We start from the raw sequence: 22,674 nt of genomic DNA, 5'->3' as shown, positions 1-22,674 counted from the left end.
TTTTTTCACTTTAGATTCCTTGTTTCAAACCAGGCTTTGTGGCAATATCCACAAGTTGACAGCTTCCTACTAAATTGAAGACAAAATAAAACCGTTCCCGCCCACAAACCCATCAGCTTGACTATGATGTTTCATCAAACCAGGCAAGCTTTTCATTCCTTTACAGGTGCACAGAGAGAGTTGTAACATCATATGGGTTTGTTTGGTTTTAATGAACTACCATTCAGTTTAATGGGGACTGAGCATTTTTTCCTCGGGGATGGGCTCTCTGAGTGTGAAGTCAAAGTTCCGTAGAACTAGGTGATTGATGGGACCTGTCTCAAGCTGTTCTAAGATGCCCTGGTGATTAAAAAAGCTCTAAAATAACTTTAAGTTATGTAAGCATATATTCTTTTTGTAAAAAATTAAAACAGTACAAATCATGTAACAGTTTCACATGGTTCCTAACGGATGGTTCTGACAGAAGTGATGGCAGTGGCCTGGGCAGAGATGGCCATGGTTCTGGTACAGAGGCAAGCAGCTGAGTGGAGTGAGATGACAGGGTCTGGAGCCACAACAAGCAGGTGCAGCCACCTCAGTGCAAATCAAGAGTATGCGTGGCTTACTTGTGTGCCTTTTTTTCTTTTAAATAAATTAGTATTGTCTTTTATAGAATTACTTCTAAGTCAGAGGTAGGCAGAGAATGATGCTTTATTTTGACTTGTCTTGACTCTTAATTCAGTAAAGTCAGTCAGTTTTATGGTATCTGAAAAAACAATTGCAGTGGCTTTTCTTTACCATGAGTAGTCCTTTAATGGTGAGGTTTCTGTCCTGTAGAAACTGCTGTCTTGTGAAGGAAGGGAGAGGGCTGTGGTAAGCATCCTGGACCAGCCTCTTAATAATTCCTGCTTTGCCTCCAACCAGCTATCTGAAAACTCTCTTCATCCCTTTGGGCCCTGTTTTCCTAGTGTGCTGAATGCTTGTCTTGTCCAAAATTATGGTATCTGTCAGGATGGGCTAGGTTGTGCTGCAGTAACGGGTAATTCCAAAAGCTGAGTAGCTCAAACAACAAAGGTTGATTCCTTCTCACACTCTTTGTCTCTCACAGGTTAGCATTGTTGTTATCTGTGGGCCTGGGTGGACAGAGCAGCCACCACCTCGAATGTTGCTGGTCTTAGTGCCAGAGGAAAAAGAGCGTTGCACGTGGATAAATTATGCACTGAAAGCTTCCTGCCCAGAGTAACTCATTCCACTTCTGCTCACATTTCATGAGTCAAAGCAAGTAAACTTCAAGGGGGTCGGGACGTGTAACTACCTGGTACCCAGGAAGAGAATCCAAGCCATTTGATGAGCAGCATACTTCTATCAGATGTTGTTTTTCAAGAAAGGGGTAGGGAAGTCTGCAAACATTGTCCAATGGTTAACAAAGTCTTATCCCATAAGCCTGTCCTTTCTCTCTATAAAATCTTTTACCTTTTCCTGTGGCCCCCAAAGTTCCAGAGAGCAGCAGCCTGTTTGGGAACTCACGCTTCGAGAAAGGAACAGAATATGGGCAGGGCGGGTCAGGATAGGAGCATAGGCTGTTGGCCCTGGGCCAGCACGTGGATGCCAGCACAGCTGGCTTGATTCTATTTGTGTTTGTATTTGTCTGCAGCTTATATGCAGAAAGTGTTGGGGGCAGAAATACTGGAAGAGTGGCCTGACACCATGGAGCTCATAGGTCAACTCCGGGTTGTAATTTTAAGTGATCATCTGATACATTGTTCAAGAATGTTTTAAGGAATAGGACTTATGTGCTGGTATTGCAAAGCCAGTTTGTGGAAAGCTGTGTCATCTATTTTGAAATATATATCTATATAAAAGAGTGAATGATGATTCCCAACAATTGGGTGTCTAAGAGTGAAATCAGGAGGCCAGTGTGGATCAGGGGAAATGGTTTTCATGAGGTTTCTGTTCTTGATCTAGCCCCCCCATCAGTTGGGATGGAGGCCAGATTCTCTTGGCTCATCCTGGGAGTTGACGTTCGTGCTCACTCTGTAGGCAGGTGACTCTGTGCTCGGGCTCTGCTGGATGATTTTGCACAGAAAGAAGCCACCGCTGAATGGACGTGTTTGCTAGTGTCCTTTGGGGCGCAGGGGCACACGCTGAGGTTCTCTCTGCTCGCGGGGGTTCATAGTAAGGATACGTGGGATAAGGGGTGGGGTGCCTGGGTGGCCGTGGACTGTGTCCCTCAGCAGCGGGCCGCCTTGACCCACCACTCACGTGCTGTGGTTCTTGGGACTCGACGTCTCTCTGGGTGTCTCAAATTCAAACTCCTCAAGAGAGGGGGGGCTCTGAGCACTTCTCCCCGTCACTCTCCTCTGCAGGGGGTGACGGGGGGCCCAGGAAGCCTTCAGGAGAGCTACAGACCGCCCTGGCTCGCTCTGTTCATTTCTCATCCCACATGCTCACCACGCCTGTCATCCCTTGTTCTCTGTCCATCTGCTCTGTCAGATCATAAACTCTGTGTGTGTGTGTGTGGGGGGGGGAGCTGCTTCACCTCTGTGTGCCTCAGTTTCCTCATTTGTAAATTGGCTGTAACAAGGACCTCTGCCACGTAGGCTGTCCTAAGGATTGAATGAGATAAGAGTAAAGATTAAGTGAGGTGCTGATTACTGAGTGTTTACGGTGTGGAGCCCTCCTCTAGGCACTTTGTGAATATTAACTCAGTCCTTACAGCCACATGTGGAGGTAGGGATGCTCACTTGGAGGAAACTGAGGCACAGAGAGGATGGCTAACTTCCTAACTAGCGATGGAGACAGAGTTCAAACTCAGCTGGGCTGGCTCCAGAGACCACATGCAGCCCTGTGTTCTCCTGCCTCCACAGTAGGTGCTGGTCCCCTAGTAAAGCACCTACTCAGTGTTAGCTATGGTCATTCTGTGCCCTGCTGGGGCCCCCCCTCAGCACAGGGCTTGCCCTTGGATCTCTGGAGAAGGAGGCATGAGAATGCAGGATGCTGGAGTCTTTCCAGCGCCCCCACCCCCACTGGCCCCTGGCAGCCCTCCGTCTGGTCTGATTGATGATAGCGTGTTGTCGTGTGACTGGCAGCTGGTGGAGGCTGCTGGGCAAGGCATCCAGATGTGTCCTGGCGGCTCAGACAGGCAGGGCCTGGCCATGGAAGGTGCTGCCATTTGTCATCATCTTTGATCCTGTTTGGTACTTGGAACTCCTCCGGTGAGGGGACTTAAAGAGCAAAGAGTGGTGGGTGGCTCTTCCTCTTCTTTATAAAATAAAAACCAGGTGAGCAAATCATCTGTCCAAAACCAGCTTCTGCCCTGAAAAGAGGGCCTTGGCGGTTACAAAGAAACCCGAGATCATGGTAAAGGGACACAAATACATATGGCGTGATGCCAAATATTGAAAGATCAATTTAGGCATAAGTGCTCATGGAGAAAAGCAGACAGCAAATGCTCCAAAATGCGAGTAGTGGGTGATAGGGGACAGTTTTTTTCTCTGAACATTTTTTTTTTTTTTGCATTTCTCAAATTTTCCACAGTGAGCAGGCATGCTTTTATACTTGGGGAAAAGTTATTCAAACATAGGAACATCTATGAAGATGGAAAACATCTTTATAAAGTGTTTATTATCTTAGCATCTCAGTTACAGAGAACGCCCATTTCCTTTCGGGGTCCCCTGGGGTAGTGGGAAGGGAAGAAAGCAGCAGGCCTGGGACAAATCCCTCTTTAGAAAGTGAAACTGAGTGTGTGTGTGTCCATATGTGTCTGTGTCGTGTGTGTGTGGTTTCTCTGGGGCCTCCCCATGATTCCAGGACAGAGACAGGAATAGAAGTCAGTCTCTGCCGGTGAGGCCTGGCTCCTCTCCGGAGGCAGGACTCCTTTCTCTGGGGTGTCCCGGTGACCTCAGAGTGTGCATTCTGACTGCAGGTCTGCCACAAGCCCTTTCTAATCCCCGGGCCTCACTTGTCTGTCCCAGACTTTTGGCTGACGCAGACCTCCCTCCATTCTAGGGTTCCAAGTTCATTTCATTCTGAAGTCTTTGCTTTGTTCCTCCATTATCAGCCTCTTCCTTTCATTCAGTTATTTTGTTTTCTTTGCGTTTGGTGGTCTGGTAGGTTTCTGTTGGTCACACGGTCTGTCTTGTCTGTAAGCCCCTGAGGGCAGGGCTACAGTCAGCTTTATTCGCCCTATGTCCCGTACGCTCATGAATGCAGGATAAATGAAAATGAACAAATGAATGAACCTGAGGGCTTCCGCGCTCCAGGGGGCCTCCCCCCTGCGCTGTGCTCTCCTCCCGCTGGGCAGGCACCACCGCTAATGAAGTGGGGCTCTCCTGGAAGGTGTGGTTTTCTACCACTGCAGGCCTGCCTCCCCTCCAGCTTCTCCTGGTGGCTGGGGAGGAGAGTGTGATGGCTGCCAGAGAACACTGGGACCTGCATGGTCCCAGTGCTTGTCCTCATCTGCTTATTATTCTAAACAAATAAGCTACTGGTCAACAGGACTGGCTGACAGCAAGCTCAAAAACCAGTCGGAGTATGCAGCAGTGTTCCTGACAATTAAACCCAGGCCCCAAAATTATCATTTGGATGGGCTAAAATATTTACTTTTTTCTCATTTTAAAAATGAGTTAGGCCCCATCAAAGATAATTTAGAATGTGTCCCCCAAAATCCAAATAACGTAAATCACCTGTAATCCCATCGCTCAGAAATAATCACAATTAATGCTTTGGTATGTTTCCTTCTGATCTTTTTTCTTAGTGTTTATGGGTATTTCTATGAATATGTGTAATGTATATATGCATACATGTGTATAGAAACTGCTTGGATAGACTAGAATACCATCCATGTAGTATTTCCTGTATCCTTTAAAAACCTTTTCAAAAAATATGACCGAGAGTAAATATCCATGGTAAAAGTATAAATTAAAGCATGATACAAAATGATATGACTTAACTTTTTTTCTTTTCTATTATATGCATATAAGGCTATAGATTTCTATGATTTCTTTAATTGTATCCCACAAATTTTGATATGTTGTATTTTCATTATCATGCAGTTCAAAATATTTTCTAATTTTCCATTTTTATTTCTTCTTTGACCTATGGGCTTGGGGATTTTCTAGGTATCTTTTTATTTTTGATTTCTAGCTTAATTCCACCATGGTCAGAGAATATATTCTGAATGATTACAGACCTTTAAAATTTGTTAAGAACTTGCTGTATGGTCCAGAATATGGTCAGTTTTGACAAACATTCCATGAGCACTTATGATGCTGGGCATCCTCTTGCTGTTGGGTGGTATAGTGTTCTGTAGATGTTGGTTGAGAGACTTGTTAACTGTTCTGTTCAGATTCTTCATTTTCTTACTGTTTTTTTTCTTTTTTTGGTCTATTTGTTCTTTCAGTTATTTTGAGAGACATATTAGAGTCCTCCACTGTGATTGTGCATTTGTCTATTTCTCCTTTTATGTTTGTCAAATTTTGCTTTTTATATTTTGAAAAGATGTTACTAGGTGCATACAAATTAAAAATTTTGTATCATCCTTTAGAATTGACCATTTTATCATTATGAAATGCTCCTCTACCTCTAGTAACATTTCTTCCCTTAAATTCTACTTTAATTTCAGTATAGCTATGCCAGCTTTCTTTTGGTTAGTATTTGGTTGCATTTCTTTTCCCATTTGGGGGAACGAATGAATTAATTAATTAAACTGTCACTTTATTTACAGTATATATCTTTATGTAGCATGTAGTTTTTTTCTATCAAATCTTCCAATCTATGTTTTATAATTGGTGTTATTTAGTCCATTTATATTTAATTGAATTGCTAACATACAGTAGTCCCCCCTTATCTGTGGTTTCACTTACCCTCGGTCAACCAGGGTCTGAAAATATTAAATGAAAAATTCCAGAAATAAACAATTTGTAAGTTTTAAATTGTGAGCCCTTCTGAGTGGTGTGATGAACTCTCGTGCAGTCCTGCTCCGTCCCACTCAGGATGTGAATTATCTCTTCCTCCAGAGTGTCCACACTGTATATGCTACCTGAGTAGCCGTCTGGGTCATCAGATTGCCTGTCTCCACGTGGTAGTGCTTGTGTTCAAGTAACCCTTATTTTACTTAATAATGGCCCCAAAGCGCAAGAGTAGTGATTCTGGCAATTCAGATATGCCAAGGAGAAGCCATCATGTGCTTTCCGTAAGTGAAAAGATGAAAGTTCTCAACTTAATAAGGAAAGAAAAAAAAATCGTATTCTGAGGTTGCTAAGATTTATGGTAAGAATGAATCTTCTATTCATGAAATTGTGAAGAAGGAAAAAGAAATTCATGCTAGTTTTGCTGTCACACCTCAAATGTGTATGTGTAGGAAAAAACATAGTATATGTCAGGTTTGGCACTATCCCTGGTTTCAGGCATCCACTGGGGTCTTGGAACGTCTCCCCCAAGGATAAGGGGGGACTACTGTATTTGGATTGATATCTGTTGTCTAGTTTTTATTTGTCTCACTTTTTTTGTATACCTTTTTCTCTCCCTGGCTTCTTTTAGAATTAAGTGTATTTTATTCTTCCATTTCTTCCTTCTATTGTCTTGTATTCTTTTTTGTATTATTTTATTATTATTATTAGTAGTAGTAGTATTCTTGTATTATTTTTTAGTGGTAAATTTAGAGATTAAAACCTGAGTCTTTGAGTTATTGCTGTCTAATATAAAGTAATACTTTTGCCTATTACCAGAAAATGCTTTCACTTTAGAACACCTTAACTCCGTTTACTCCCTTCCACTTTCTGTGTTATTGCCATTACATGTGTTACTTCTGCATATATTTTAGACCCCATAAGATATCAGTATTGTTTTGTTCAATACACATTTATATTTACCCACGTATTAAAACTTTCTGCTGCTCTCATTTTGTTTTTGTCCTGGGATCATTTTTCTTCTACCTGAAAAACTCTATTTAGTATTTATTTTAGTGCAGTTAGGCTGGCAACAAAAAGTCTCTCAGTTTTTATTTATCTGGAAATGTGTTTTGCCTTTACTTAAAATCAACTTCATTGAAGTATAATTTCATACAATAACATTCATATATTTTAAGGGTACAGGTTGATGACTTTTGACAAATCATATGTACGTATGTATACATGTGTGTGTATATATGTATATGGGTATGCATACACACACATAGCACTCCAATCAAGATAAAGAACATTTCTATCTCCCCAGAAATTTCTCTTATTCCTCTATGTGGTCAATTTCTCCCCCACTCTCATCCCCCTTTCCCAGAAAACCACTGCTCTGATTTCTAGATCAGATTTCCAGAATCATATGAATGGAATCATACGCTGTGAACTCTTTTGAGTCTGGCTTCTCTCACTCAGCATATCTGTGACACCCATTCCTCTGTTAGTATTTCACTCATATTTATTGTTGAAGAGTGCTCTACTGTGTGAATTACCCCAGTTTGTCGATCCATTCACCTGTAGTTTGCCTCTGTGGGAGCCAAAAGCTACCCTATCATGGATAGAAGTGGAAGGCCCTTGTTTAAAAAAAACCCACACAGCTGTCAGAACCTCTGAATCTTTTCAGAAGGCAAATTTCTAGAACGGAAAGTTACTAAATGGAAACCTTTCTCAGGCTCTTGATACATACTGTCAAATGGTTTTCCAGAAGGTTTCTGCCAATGTACATTCCCATTCATGGTGTATGAGAGTCCCTGTCTCCTTATACTGTCGTTAGCATTTTTGTATCTTATTTTTTATCTTTGTAAGCATGCAGAGCTGCAAACTTGTATCTAACAGTTGAAAGGAATTTTACCTTGACTATACATCAGTGGGTCCCATACTTATTTTCTTTCTGAGTTTGAAGAATTATCAGCGACCTCACTTCTTTAACCACCAGTCTCAGAAAGTCGATTCAGAGACATTTCTGGCATCGGTATTTCAGATGGAAGTGGACACAGGGCAGGAGCTCAGCGTCCCCCTACCCCGGCTTCCAGTGATTCCTCTGGAGCCGCCCTGTCCAGTACAGTAGCCATTGGCCACATGTGGCTGTTGAGTACTTGAAATGTCATTGGTCCAAGTTGAGATGGGCTGTGAGTGTAAAATATACACTGGATTTCAAAGCCTTAGTATGAGAAAAGTGAATGTAAAATATTTCATTAATGTTCTATTGATTACATATTGAAATAATACATTGAATATATTGGGTTAAATAAAATGTATTAGTAAAGTTAATTTCACTTGCTTGTTTTTACTTTGATTAATGTGGCTACTAGAAAATTTTAAATGACGTGCGGCTTGTATTTTATTTCTATTCAGTAGTCTGCTCTGTTGTCTTACAGAATTCCTCTCTCCTCTCTCTACTTCTTTTTCCCTTTGACTGTCTGCCCTCCCCCAATCCTTGCTTCATTGTCTTCAGAGAAGCTTCTCTGAATCTTCTCTTTGAGGCTCTGCAGACTTTATATTTAGTTCAGAAGATCAAATTGCAAGGTGGGACCTGGGCACAGGTCCATAAGGAGCCAAAGAGTGGATTGACTGTAGGATTCTCTTACCTGGGAACCAAACCTTTCTGATGGCAGATCAGAAAGCAGGGAAGAAGAGGAGTGGGTGGGGGGTGCCCTTGAACCCCTCACTCCCAAGGGCTCCCTCCCTCCTCGCCAATAGGCTCTACCCCCACCTGCCTTTGTCTCAAGATGGTTTAGGCGTCAACAAGCCTTTCCCTGATATTTTCTGCTTCGTCTCTCCGCTTGGTTTTCCATCTTTTCTTCTGCTGTGCACCTTGTTTTCTGGCGGCCTCCCTTGGCTTAATGTTTTCTTTGGTTGTTTCCTGGAGCTTCCTCACCAGGATCTCCAACTTCAGTCCTCACTGCTCTGCACCACTACCCCGGGAGAGCCCACCCGTTAGGGCAGGCCCAGCTCCCCATACCTGACCCTGGCCCCACCTTGGTCTTCTGTTTGCCTGGAAGTGCAGATCAGACCCTCTTCACCAGCTGGACCCACCCTTTAGTGGGTGAGGAAAATAAAGGATCCTGCTCAGAGCGAGGAGATCCCTGGCTGTCTTTGGTGCTTCTTGTAACAGGATGACCATGAGCTGAATTTCTCTCTGGTGTCCCATGACATAGATTTGGTCCACCCCTGGATTCTGTTTAGCAGGGCACGTTCAGCTATGTTTCCTTTTCTGCCATCCACATCTTGTTAAACTCCTGCTGAATTGCACTAACTGCAAATCTGATTAAATTTCAAACCAGGGCTTTGGAAATTATAAAACAACAGCGTCCTTGCCAGCTGGCTGACTTGTAATTCTATGCTTTGCTTAGGTTGCCCTAAGTCAGGAGACTTTCCTTAAGTTTCTGCCTGTGATGGCAAGAGGTGGAGATGTCTGTAGGGGTTATTACGGAGAAAGGCTGGGATGAGAAGTCACTGGTTTTGTGGGAATCACAGGCTTGGAAGAGACAGGAGGCGAGAGTAAAATGAGAAGCTCATTGCAGGCAGATGAGGATTAGGAGAGGAGGGAGGAAGGGGAAACCATCCCAGGCTCTCTAAGAAGGGAGCCATGGCGTGAAAAACTGCACCCTGAAGTGGGGAGCAGTTCCCTTCCCAGTTCTCTCAGATTTAGGATTATCTCGAAAAGAACGTCTCAGTTTTGTGCTCTTCTCTCTTTAACACCTCTCAGGTGTTTCTAAGAGAAAACAGGCCTCAGGCCCTTTCCAGGCAGCACGGTTGAGCTGGAATGCCATAGCATGGTTTTATTTGCATCAAATTAATTTTTTTGTTATTTTCTATTTATTGAAAGTGATAGTTTTCATTTACAGTGGTGATGTAAAATTTCCTTAAAATTAATCTATTAGTTTTAAAATAGTCCATTTAAAGCAAAAAAGTTAAGCAATTAAAGTACAGGTGGGACTCAATTATGGCCGAAAAGAAAAAAAAGGAGTGACTATTTTGCCCGAATGACTGAGGTTTGGAAAACATGGTCCTAAAGGAAGAAGGTACAGAGACTACTCGGAGATTCTAGAGTTGTGGATTTAAAAACTATCCTCTTGCCAGTTTCATTCAGTTGTTCGCCATTCACTACAAGAGAGTTTTCTAAGAAACCTTTCTTTTCTTGATTTTGCAGAACCCGGAAGGAAATTGGAAATTGAAGATTTAAGGAGAGAATGTTGTTTTAAAATATTCTGACTTACTTCTAAAAACGATGCCAGAAACTTAAAAAAAGGTATTATTAATCACTAATTTAAATTTACTATTACCATCTGCTAATCCTTGAGGAAACCAATTTTCTCGAGCTGTGGATCCTGAAGTGGGTCGTAGAATGGACCACAATGGAAAAGGCTGAATTAGCATCCAATAGATTAGCATACTTTTAGTGGAATAGTAACTAACCAACCATTTTCTTCCCTTTAAATTCTGTTTGGTAAGGATCTCTTGCCTTTCTGTTGCTTAGAATGGTCAATTGTACTGTCTCTTGCCCAGTCACTCAGGTTATAAAGCAAAGTTATGGTGTGGGGTCCCGCTGAGAATCTCCATAAGGCTCGCAGTGTTTAGCAATTTGATAGGTAAAGGAAGAAGAAATGGAAGCCTGTCAAAGAGCAGGAGACTCACGTGTGACCTGGTGGAAAAAAATTTGAGAACCACTGCACTTGAATGCTAACAGATGTGGGCTTCTGAAGCATACGTTAATGATGCTGACAGGGTTTACAGATCTATGAATTTTTTTTGAGCTCAACAAAAATATTTCAAAATGATCTTTCTGGAATGTGTGGGTTTTCCCACCTACATGAAGAACTGAGGGGCCAGATCAAGGCTGTTCTAGTTCCAGAATTATGATCCATTTTATACACACAAGAATGACTGGAGAAGTGGCTGAAGGATCTTATGCTGTAAGAAAGCAATCGGTGCCATTTGGGGGTAACTCAGATGAACTGAAGTTATTGTTTAATCCTCACATGAAATAGCTTGGGCCTCTCTTCCCACCCAGACAGGAAGTTCAGCACGTGCACGAGGTTTTCAAGGATTTCCAGGAAGGTGGCCTCTCCCGGTCACCTACCGCGTGGAGGTCCGTGTCACCTCTCCCTCTTGCTCTTGCCCTCCCTCTGTGCTGCTTCACTCCACACATGGCCGTTGCTCCTCCTTCGTTGCCCAGGGTGCTTGTGTATAGCAGACTTTGGCGAAGGTATGGGGAGTGCTGGAGCAAGGGGTCCAGGACGGACAATGATGACTGAGATGTCACTGTTCCCAGGTTCCTGGGCTCTGGCTGCCACAGGAGACTTCACACTGACCGTCTCTCTCCTCAGGCCATTTTGTCCTCAGATCATCTCGCCCACCACCTCCCCCAGTTCCTCTGCTCCCAGTTCTGGCCCTCTCCCCTCTTAGGGTATGTGGAAACCTCCAATCCCAATTAACCTAATTATGGAAAATAACATACCTCTCCATCTCTATCCCAGTCTCGGACTGAGGCACACTTTTTAAAAAATATACTACTAATAATAGGGGTGGCCCCATGGCATAGGAGTTAAGTTCAGCACACTCAGCTTTGGTGGCCCAGGTTCATAGGTTCGGATCCCAGGCGTGGACCTACACCACCCGTCAGCCATGCTGTAGCAGTGACTGACCCACCTATAAGCGGAGGAAGATGGGCACAGATGTTAGCTCAGGGCTAATCTTCCTTAGGAAAAAAAATAATAATAATTAAGAAGTTTTGCTAAACAAAAGGGTTGCCTACCTCTGGTTGCCTACCCTAGCAATGTAACCCACAAGCAGAAGCAATTAAATTATGATTTTTGTCTTGACCATATCTCAGATCCATGTCTTAAGTATGATTCCTTCTTGCTCTAAGTAGAGAAATCCTAGGACCAAAGGGAAAGGAGGGATATTTCCATGGGTCTTATTTTATTGATTTCATTTCTCTCTTCAGGGGCTGCCCTGGGAGGCAGGGGCCCGGGAGGCCGGCCCTGGACCCTGACTCCCCTTCTGCCAGGAAGACTCATGCAGCCAAAGATGAATTTGGGAAAAGTCGCCGCTTGCTCCTTTAACCATGGAAAAGCAGGGCCACCGTGAGATGGGAATTATCCCGTCAGAGTCTCACTCCTACATTAAATTGTTGAAAACCAACCGGGAACTTCTGGTCACACACATCCGGAACACTCAGTGTCTGGTGGACAACTTGCTCAAGAGCGACTACTTCTCGGCTGAGGACGCGGAGATCGTGGGGGCCTGCCCCACGCTGCCCGACAAGGTGCCGGGGCTGGGGGTCGGCACTGGCCACCTGCGAGCCTTGGTAGCCAGAAGGGGCTTCTCCGGTTTGACCTGCATGCAGAGCTGTGGGAGTTTAGTCCCCTGGCAGAATTTCCCATTGGGATAATTTATAGAATGTAACGCTTGAGTTATTGGCTTATTCCACAATTATGTATTTTACTTCTGTGATTGTGTCGAGAGCAGACTCCTCTTAGCTCTCAGCTCTTCTTGCTGTGTGTATTGGTTCCTAAACAGCTCGTTTTTCAGTTCACCTTAAATGAGTAAGAAGGAAAAGAAGATGAGCATGAGACCCTAGCAGCGATGTTCGTTCAGTGCCTTTAAAACGCCAGAGCTGCTCCCTGCTGGGTCAGACTCTGAGAAGGGCCCTGCCTCTCGTTCGGGAGTGACTGTGTCCCCAGCTGGGTCCGAATAAAGGCTTTCCACACTCCACTGTGGGAGGTCTTAGCAGCTCTTGGTTTCATCTTAGCCTTGTGTCATCTCCTGAAAAATAGAACTGGCGAGACTAAAAACTCCTTCGCGATGAGAGGAGCGGCAGACGTTGTTTGTAACGCGATCCTGCCAGGCTCTGAGGAGACCAGGACGGTTTCTGGGGGAGGCACAGTAGCAGACTCCTGTGATTTTTTTTCCTACCTTTTTAGTAACACAAAAAGCCTCTTCTAAGGGTTAACTTACATGGGGGTCTGTTAACCCCTCTCTGTGTGGCCCCACGCCCACCTCCTTGTGCCTCGGCGCTCAGCACTCATTCCTGGAGAGCAATCCGTTAGGTTCGGAGGGAAAAGGAGACCCGGAGAATTCCAGGGGTGGGCACAGCTCTGGTTGTGAGTGCGACCTTTTCATCTTGAGGCTCATGGAAGCCTCTTGGTGTCTTAGAGCCATGTGGTTTTATTTCTTGCTGAGGCAGTCCAGTTCACAGCTTCTAGGCCTTCAACGTGTGGCGTCTCATGCCCGCTGCGTGCACGGTCAAGCCTGAGGCTGTAGGAAGAGCTCGGAGCCCTGCGTGTGTGCCCGTCTGGTGGGAGGACACCCCTAGTGCCGCCTCACACCCTTGTGCTTTGTGTCGCCACCAGGTCCGCAAAATCCTGGACCTGGTACAGAGCAAGGGCGAGGAGGTGTCCGAGTTCTTCCTGTACGTGCTGCAGCAGCTCGCGGACGCTTACGTGGACCTCAGGCCCTGGCTGTCGGAGATCGGCTTCTCCCCTTCCCCGCTCATTCAGAGCAAAACTGTTGTCAACACTGACCCAGGTACAGTCAGCCCTGGGGGCCTGCAGTCGCCAAGAAAGCAAGGCCCTGGGGTGTGGAAATGCTGTAGCGTGTGGGCCCAGCAGCATATAAACATGTGGTCCACCATGGCCAGCCCTGCCTTCCGCCTCAGGCAGCAGGCCCAGGTGCTGTGTTCCTTTTGCAAAAGGAGAGCTGGTCCCTGTCCCCCAAGTGCAGCCCAGGGGCCTGTGAATGAACTGACCGCACGTACCTGGTATGATGTCTGTAGGGGCCCATGGAAGTGTGGCGATGGTTTAGGTTCTGATGTCTTGCTTACCTCCTGTTCTGACATATGTAGACATTTTAATGGTTGCACAAATTCCAGGTTGCATTTTTTTTCCTTTTTAAAATCTTTCCAAATTTGCTTCTAGGCGAAGTATTCTTCTGTCACCCCTGGATGCCAGTTCTTATTTCCAGAGCACCAGGGCGCCCCCTGAGTTGATTGATTAGTTCAAAAGGTATTTATGATATACCTGCTATGTGCCAAGGCACTGTGCTGGATGCCAGGGGTGCAGTGGGGACCCAGACATGATTCCTGCCCTCAGGGAGCTCAGAGGCTAATGCAGGAGCCCAGCAGTAAATAATCATACAAGTGTATAATTGCAAGTGGTGGTAAGGAGAGCACCGTGGTGGTAAGGAGAGCACCGTGGTGGTAAGGAGAGCACCGTTGAGGATGCTCTGAGCACACATCTTCAGGGCCACGATCTGGCTGGGGGCCAGCTTGGAGCTCTTTCCACTTTGTAGGCAACATACCAGCCCCAAGGTCACAAACTCTGATTTTTAAAGAATCTATTTTGACCTTGAAGACAGAAACAAAGGACAATGTCCCAGTTAGTCAGGTGTGTGTTTAGGGGAGCCCGGGCCAGCAGGCAGTGTCAGGGCCAAGCTCTCGCTCCTGTGGCCCCGGCAGATACCCGCCGGCCTTCGCTAACTTCTTGTTCCCACTGCTCCTTCCCATTTCCCCATGAAGAAAGGAAAATATTCCTGTGATGAATAGTTCTTACAAAAGACATCTCCACTGGTTCCTTTAGCCAGCTGCTGTAATAGCTTTTAAAGTATAATTCACTGTGCAAGAAGCCAGATGTGAAATGCTACATATTGTGTGACTCTATTTACATGAAATGTCCGGAAAAGGCAAATTTATAGACAGAAAGCAGATCAGGAGTTTTGTAGGGCCGGCGATGGGGGCGGGGACTGGCTGCAAATGGGCTTATCATGGAGATGTTCTAGAACTAGATTGTAGTGATGTTGGGTAACTTGTAAATTTACTAAAAATCATTGACTAGTACACAATACCTATTTTAAAACAGGTGGATTTTATGGTATGTAAATTGTGCCTTAATAAAACTGTAAAAAATATAATTCACTTTCCAAATTTTAAGCAGACAACCAAACTGGACTAAGTTGATGGGAAAGGGTTATAGATGAATCTGGAAATGTGTGTGTCTGTCTAATTCTTGTTACTTGAATTATAATTAAAATCCAAAACTGATTTTGAAGGAATGCATGGAACCCCCTTTTGTCTGGGGAAGGACCACCTCCCTGCCAGTGTAAGCCCCTTTTATAGCTCAGGCGTGCTGAGAGCATGGCCCCCATGTAAGCAGGCTGGTGTGGTTATGCCCCTGTGGGCAGGCTCGGGCTCATCCTGGGCCACGTGCTCTGCATCAGTGGTCCCCAGGCCTCAACTTGCAAACAGGGCTGGTGTGCCCTGCACAGTATAAGAAGGCTGGTTTTCATCTTAGTTTGGTCAGCTGTAATGTTTTAGATGAGGTGTTGCTTTTTGTAATCCAGATTAACGTCGGATGTTGTCTCTTATCGCCAAGAGCCCACCTGCTGTTTTCAGAACAGTGTAACAAGCAAAAGAAAGGTTAGGGCCGCTTCCTCCTTAGGGATACGTGGTTCCGTGGAGACTGGCTCGAGTTATTCAGTCAGGACCCTGGTGTTGGGGTGGGGCAACAAGGCCATGTGGCCTGGCCCTCAAGTTTGAGGGGGCTGCAGTTTGTAGCTGGAGCTCAGTGACAACTTGTACAGAGGAGAAAGGGAGCCTGTCTCAGACACTCATCTCGGCGGAAGTCTGTCGCCCCCTGGCTGGTGGGACAGCGGGGCAGCGGGGTGAGGCCCGAGGACCAGCAGATACTGGAGCGCTGGCTCTTTGCATTTGAGGAGTTATCGCACTTGGCCTCAGAGTCCGGGTTGTGGGTGCCTTTGTCTGTGTGCTTGTTTCTCCTCCTGAGACCTCCCTGTTTGATGCCTCTCTCTCCACCTCTCACCTGGCCCCCTGTGCCCGGCCCCCACTCTCCCTCCAGTGAGCAGGTACACCCAGAAGCTTCGACACCAACTGGGCCTTGACTCCAGGTTCATCCTGTGCTATGCCCAGAAGGAGGAGCTGCTGCTGGAGGAGATGTACACAGACACCATCATGGAGCTGGTTGGCTTCCGCAATGAGAGCCTGGGCCGGCTGGGCAGCCTGGCCTGCCTCCTGGACCACACCACGGGCATCCTCAGTGAGCAGGGCGAGACCATCTTTGTCTTTGGCGACGCCGGCGTGGGCAAGTCCATGCTGCTGCAGCGGCTGCAGGGCCTCTGGGCCACCGGCCAGCTGGACGCGGGGTTCAAGTTCTTCTTCCACTTCCGCTGCCGCATGTTCAGCTGCTTCAGGGAGAGCGACGTGCTGTGTCTGCAAGACCTGCTCTTCAAGCATTACTGCTACCCGGAGCAGGACCCCGAGGAGGTGTTCGCCTTCCTGCTGCGCTTTCCCCACACGGCCCTCTTCACCTTCGACGGCCTGGACGAGCTCCACTCGGACTTTGACCTGAGCAGCGTGCCTGACACGTCCTCCCCCTGGGAGCCTGCCCACCCTCTGGTCCTGTTGGCCAACTTGCTCAGCGGGAAGCTGCTCAAGGGGGCCAGCAAGCTGCTCACGGCGCGCACGGGCATCGAGATCCCGCGCCAGCTCCTGCGCAAGAAGGTGCTTCTACTGGGCTTCTCCCCCAGCCACCTGCGGGCCTACGCCAGGAGGATGTTCCCCAACCGAGCTGTGCAGGACCGCCTGCTGGACCAGTTGGAAGCCAACCCCAACCTCTGCAGCCTGTGCGCTGTGCCCCTCTTTTGCTGGATCATCTTCCGATGTTTCCAGCACTTCCACAGTACCTTTGATGGCTCCCTGCAGCTGCCTGATTGCACGGTGACACTGACCGACATCTTCCTGCTGGTCACCGAGGTCCACCTGAACAGGACGCAGCCCACCAGCCTGGTGCAGCGGAACATGCGGAGCCAGTCGGAGGCCTTCCGCGCCGGCCGGGACACCCTGCACTCGCTGGGGCAGGTGGCGCACCGGGGCATGGAGAAGAACCTCTTTGTCTTCGGCCAGGAGGAGTTGCAGGCTTCCGAAATGCAGGAGGGAGACCTGCAGCTGGGCTTCCTGCGGGCCGTGCCAGAGCTGGGCCTCGGAGGGGACCAGCCGTCCTATGAGTTTTTCCATCTCACCCTCCAGGCCTTCTTTACCGCTTTCTTCCTCGTGGTGGATGACAAGGTGGGCACCCGGGGGCTGCTCCGGTTCTTCCAGGAGTGGGCGCCTCCTGGGGAGGCAGCAGCAGCGTCCTGCTACCCGCCCTTCCTCCCTTTCCAGTGCCTGGGGGGCAGTGGCTTGGCGGGGGAAGACCCCTTCAAGAACAAGGATCACTTTCACTTCACCAACCTCTTCCTGTGCGGGCTGCTGTCCAAAACCAAACAGAAACTCCTGCGGCACCTGGTGCCAGGCGCCGCCCTGCGGAGAAAGCGCAAGGCCCTGTGGGGACACCTGTTTGCCAGCCTGCGGTCCTACCTGAAGAACCTGCCCCGCACCCAGACGGAGGGCTTCACCCAGGTGCAGGCCATGCCCACCTTCATCTGGATGCTGCGCTGCATCTATGAGACACAGAGCGAGAAGGTGGGGCAGCTGGCGGCCCGCGGCATCTGTGCCAACTACCTCAAGCTGACCTACTGCAACGCCTGCCCGGCCGACTGCAGTGCCCTCTCCTTCGTCCTGCACCACCTCCGCAAGCGGCTGGCCCTCGACCTGGACAACAACAATCTCAACGACTACGGCGTTCGGGAGCTGCAGCCCTGCTTCAGCCACCTCACCATCATCAGGTGAGGCCCCCAGGCTCAGGGAGCAGCCAGCGGGGCCGGGGAGGGCCAGGCTCGGGGGACCCCAGGGTAAGCATCGTGGTGCGGGATCTCCTGGATTACCTAGGACTCGTAACCACTGGTCTTGGAACATCAGGCGCTTCTCCCTCAGGGTGGCAGAGGGCAAGGAGCAAAGCTTCAGAGTCAGGCAGACCTGGACCAGCTGTAGCTGGGTGTCCTTGAATGAGTTTCTTAACCTCTCAGCCTCAGTGTCTACATCTGGAAAAAGGAGATGCTTATATGCTAGCAGTTTCAGTAGTAATAACCAGCATTTATTGAGAATGAGTGAAGTGCATTATCAATATTACCTGATTTAATCCCCTTACCAGCCCTGTAAGACAGGTACTGTTCTATCTCCATTTTGGCAAAGGAGGAAGAGGAGGCACAGAGAAGTTAATAAGTTGCTCAAGGTCACACAGCTGGGCCATGCTGGAGCCAGAATCAAAAAGAACCCACCTTTCGAGATTCACGGGAGGCTTAGAGATAGGCCATGAAAAGTGTCTGGCACGTGGAAGCTTTAATGATCGCAGAAAAGCAGACTTTGTGCTAATCGGTGTGGGGGAGGAAGAAATTTTACTCTCCCCTTTTAGGTTCTTCTGTCTGGTCTAAGAAATAAATCAACTTGAGAAAGATTAACAGGAGAAAATCAAATTTAAGTTCGTATGTACAAGAACTCCACATACACGAGAGACTCAGAGACCCCACATACATGAGAGGTTCAGAGACGAAAAGGTAAAAGGAGGATATGCCATCTTGAGCTAAGGGACGGAATAGGGGCCTGCGGCTTCGGACGGGAGGAAGGTGAGTCGCAGGGTGGTAAGGAGAGCAGAGGTTCAGTCATTAGAAGTCCGCCCCGCCATACAGATAAGTCATAAAAATTTATTTCTGGTAATAGCTCATTATAGGTAAGGCCCCAAATTTAAACTCTTTAAGGGAGAGGTAAAAGTTTCTCTTCAGCCTGCAGGGTCTCACTTGCCTTTAGCTCAAAATATTTTGCATGCCAAAGTGGCACATCTTGGGGAGGCCTGTTCTGAACCCCTTCGTTGGCAGTGGTTAGTTTCCATGATCAAAGCCAGCAGCCCTGAGCTGCCAGCCATCTCAGCAAAGAACACTGACTCTTAGTTTCCTGTTTGATGGTTTAGAGCAAAGAGAGGCCAGTCTGCTTTCTTCTGTTAGCATTTCCTGTATAAAATTCACCTTGTGAATCTCTAGGGGGCTTCAGTCCTCCATTCCTTGGCTCGTGCATTTCTGAAGAGCAGAAGGGGTTTGGAACTGATTCCAGGTGCCTGTTATACTGATGCCAGGGTGTAAATTATGCGGGGACAGTGGAATGTAGGGAGCCCAAGGCTGCCCTGGCCTGGGAATTAGAAAGCCTGGAGTCAGTTCTCTGTGCTCTCAGTCAGCATCTCTTCATTTTCATTCGCAGCCTCGGGCAGTCTCACACTAAGTGACTCCCTATGCTCATCTTATAGGATGGAGGGCACCAATGTGGTGGTCCTGCCCCAAGCAGCTGTCCCCAGGGGAAGTTTTCCTCCACACCAGCAAAGGAGAAAGCAGGAGGAAATGGGCAACCCCAGAGAAGCATTTTTGAGCTCCCTGAGGGCATCAGTTAGGATTAGTTTCAGCGGAGAGTTAGAGCAAACTGAAAATATTGGCTTAGGTAAGTTACAAGTTTATTTGTTTTTTGTGCAAAAGCCTAGAGGAAGGTACTTCAGGGCTGTTGTGGTGCCTCCAGGCCCATCAGAGCCCAGCTCTCTTCTACCTGGCTGCCCTGCTGTCCTCACTACCTGACTTCCGCCTCTTATCCCATGATGGCTGCTGAAGCTCCAGCCATTCAGTTTACGTTTTAGCCACCAGGAAGAAGGAAGGGCAAAGAAGGACACACCTCATTCGTTTAAGAAGACGTCTCAGCTATTGCTAATAAGACTTCTGCTTAGATTTCATTGGGCAGAACTTAATAACATGTGCCCGGTTAAAAAATGAGCGATTCTGTTTCTAAAAAGCATGGATATTGGGAGTGAGTAGTAGTGCCTGCCATCCTTGGCTGGCCATGCAGTGTATGTACACACTGCCCTAGCACCAAGGTAGGTGCCATGGGGGCAGGGGTCCTGAGTGTCTGACTTGATTATTTTGATTTGTCCTAAAAATCAAGCTTTTTACCTGTTGAGCCTTTTACTTATTACAGGGATCAGCATGTGGGCCCAATTTGGCCCATGGCTTATGTTTGTAAGTAAAGTTTAATTGGAACACAGCCTCATCCATGTTTACATATGGGCTGCTTCGTACTACAGAGTTCAGTAGTTGCAGTAGAGACCATACGGCCCACAGAGCCTAAAATACTTGCCCTTTACAGAAGAAGTTTGCTGACCCCTGGTCTATTTCCTCACCCAACCCTTACCCTCGCCACATCCCTCACTCCCACCCATCCCTAAGCCTTATGCTATCCTTCAGCCTCACCTAAATGACGGGCTGGAGGATTGAGACGGTCAGGGTAGTTTGTTACAGAGGTTACTTAGTAGTAAACAATTATTTCACATTTTAGCCGTGTCAAAATATCCCGCTAGTACAGGGATCTCGCAAAGCAATTCCAGCATGCGGCTGGCCCTTGTCCAGGAGACATCCGTCATGCATCGTCTGGAGCACTCCACCCCCACCCCACAAGCCTGGCCTGCTGGGCAGCATCTGCATTAAAGTGGAGTGGGAGGGAGTAGTGGGGTCTGCCCCTTCCGGTCATGACTGGTCATTTCTCCATTGCCATTTGCACTGTCCCATGCAGCCTCGTGACCACCAAAAACAGCTCCACACATTTCCACATCCCATGGCCCCCGCTGTGCAGTGGGAACCGCAGAGAGGTCTGGCTGACGTGGAGGCCATCCGCAAATGCAGTATGTCAGAGGTGACTGTGTCATGGTCCTTCCTGTGACCCTGGAAGCCCTTGTGTTGAGTCAGGGCTGTGCTGCTGCCTCGCCTGCGGGCTGGTTCTGGCTGGGTCTGTCGGCCCCATGGCGACCAGGCTCTCTTGGGGCTATTGGGCGGACTGCTGCGGCCGTTCTCTCAGGGGGCATTTATAGGTGGAAAAAGTCTGGGATTCATAGGCTTCTGGCTCCTTGTGGAGTTCATGCTCCTTCCTAGTGAGCAGCTGTTCTGATTTGTGTCTCTCGGCTGTTTTGTTTCAGACTCAGCGTAAACCAGATCACCGACAGTGGAGTAAAGGTGCTCCATGAAGAGCTGACCAAATACAAAATCGTGACATTTTTAGGGTACGTGTTTCTCAAGAACGCCGGGCCAGCTACATGGTAGTAACACAGAGCAGCAGGAAACTGCCCTTCCTGTGGGCCACTGAGTGGCTGAGACCGATGGCCAGGGGCACCAGGAAGAGCACTGGACTGGGAGCCAGGAATCCTGGGTTCTGCTCTTGGCTCCGCCAGCGGCCCCCTCTTTGAGCAAGTCAGCAAATGTGGCTGCGCCTCAGCCTCCTCACTGGGATCCTGGGATCCTGGGATCTGGTGTAGGCGAGTAGTTTTACAAGTGGTGGTTGGAGGAGGCAGTGTTAGAATACCATTTATGTGTTGGACTTCACTACTGTGGGCCCATGCTCCCTCATCTAGAACCCTCGGGGCAAGACTCGGATCAGAACTCAGTGTGCATGCTACATTGTAGTGACATGACCCGTGGGGTCTAGAGCAATACCCTATTTTCAAACACTTTACTGTTTCTGCAGTAAAAAAAGTATTCAAAGCAAGTGGGATAAACATCATGAACAGCTGCCCCTCAGTTGCTAAAACAGTTATGAGAAAGTTTGGGTTTTGAGAACCTTTGGGATTTGGGGGTTTGTGATAAAGGGATTGAGGGCCAGTCTAGCCGGTCCCATGGCCACTCTTGACTCAGGAAGCTGGAGCCAGTTGGTCAGCTTCTTTGGGCCTCAGTTCCCACAGCTGTGAAATGAGGACCCCGAAGCACGCGACCCCAGGCTGCCCTTCAGCTCGGGAACGCTGCGGGACCACGGGATGCTCGCAGCCTCGGTCTGGTTGCCACTCAACTTCTTCCTGCCTCCTTGTTGAATTGGTATCGAGTGGTAATATGATTAGAGGGTGGACACTGAGGAGCTTCCAGTTCTCAGAGAGACGCTCCTCCCTCCAGATGCTGATTGTAACCTTTAATCCCCAGATCCTCCACACCTGCCGTTTATCGAGCACTGTGTGCGAGGGCCGGGAATGACCTCATCTAATCCTCACAGCAACCCTATGTGGGGGCTATAATTCTTACCCCAACACAGATGGAGAAACTGAGGCACAGAGAGGTTAGGTAACTTGTCCCAGGTCATAACACTGGGAAAGTGGTGGAGCTGGCTTTGAACCCAGCCTGTGAGACCCCGGAGCCCCAAACCCTGGTCCACGTACGTGCCCTTCCTTTCTTTCAACCCAGACTTCGGAAATCAGCAGACAGCACATTCTCACTTAACGAAAAGGGGTCATTAAGATGACATTGGGAGTCATAAAGTTTCATGGCTGTGCTTTCTCTCAAAGCTTATACAAAAACCAGATCACGGATGTGGGAGCCAGGTACATCGCCAGCATCCTGGATGAATGCAAAGGCCTCATGTACCTAAAGTAAGTGGGGCTAGGCATGGCAGGCTTCTTGGTAGCTTCTCTGGGTCCCCCTTCGCTATTCAAACAAAGAATAAGTGTCCTGTACAGAGCTTTTGCCCTAACGCATTCTTCTGCTCGTCCCGGGGCCGTGTCCGTCAAGTTAGGAGGCCTGGGTGTGGAAGGTGAGCTGTGACTGGGGCTCAGAGTTTGGAAGGCCCACCTACCGTTGCCGGGGGAAAGCTTGGCATTTTGATTTCATTAACTACTGACAGAAGGAAGACCACAAGTGTCACTCTTCTGAAGGTCTTTTCCTGCCCAAGAATGGCCTCTGTTGTCGTAGTCCATTCCAGCTTCCATAACAAGATATATATAAACCAGCTGGCTTATAAACAGTGGAGATCTATTTCTCACAGTTCTGGAGGCTGGAGAGTCCG

General features: G+C 47.8%; 1 protein-coding gene across 17 annotated transcripts in view; it reads left to right on the top strand.

The window, feature by feature from the left end:
* The window catches only part of NOD1 (nucleotide binding oligomerization domain containing 1), a 49,401-nt gene that overhangs the window by 11,198 nt on the left and 15,529 nt on the right, over positions 1 to 22,674 (top strand). For 8 of the 17 annotated variants that reach the window (XM_070264762.1, XM_070264764.1, XM_070264758.1 and 5 more), the window contains 5 exons: positions 10,087 to 10,185; positions 11,884 to 12,204; positions 13,292 to 13,466; positions 15,791 to 17,615; positions 20,828 to 20,911. In XM_070264762.1, coding sequence (XP_070120863.1) covers positions 12,004 to 12,204; positions 13,292 to 13,466; positions 15,791 to 17,615; positions 20,828 to 20,911 — 2,285 coding nt within the window. In that variant the 5' untranslated portion in view covers positions 10,087 to 10,185; positions 11,884 to 12,003. Of the gene's footprint in view, positions 1 to 33; positions 144 to 10,086; positions 10,186 to 11,883; positions 12,205 to 13,291; positions 13,467 to 15,790; positions 17,616 to 20,827; positions 20,912 to 22,177; positions 22,262 to 22,674 lie in introns of all 17 variants that reach the window. The other 9 variants (XM_023639458.2, XM_023639456.2, XM_023639457.2 and 6 more) reach the window with 3 other exon arrangements.

This window comes from Equus caballus, chromosome 4, assembly GCF_041296265.1.
Source record: "Equus caballus isolate H_3958 breed thoroughbred chromosome 4, TB-T2T, whole genome shotgun sequence".
NCBI classification, from domain to species: domain Eukaryota; kingdom Metazoa; phylum Chordata; class Mammalia; order Perissodactyla; family Equidae; genus Equus; species Equus caballus.
The sequence above is the reverse complement of the archived record's forward strand: the minus strand, read 5'-3'. Positions and strand labels throughout refer to the sequence as shown.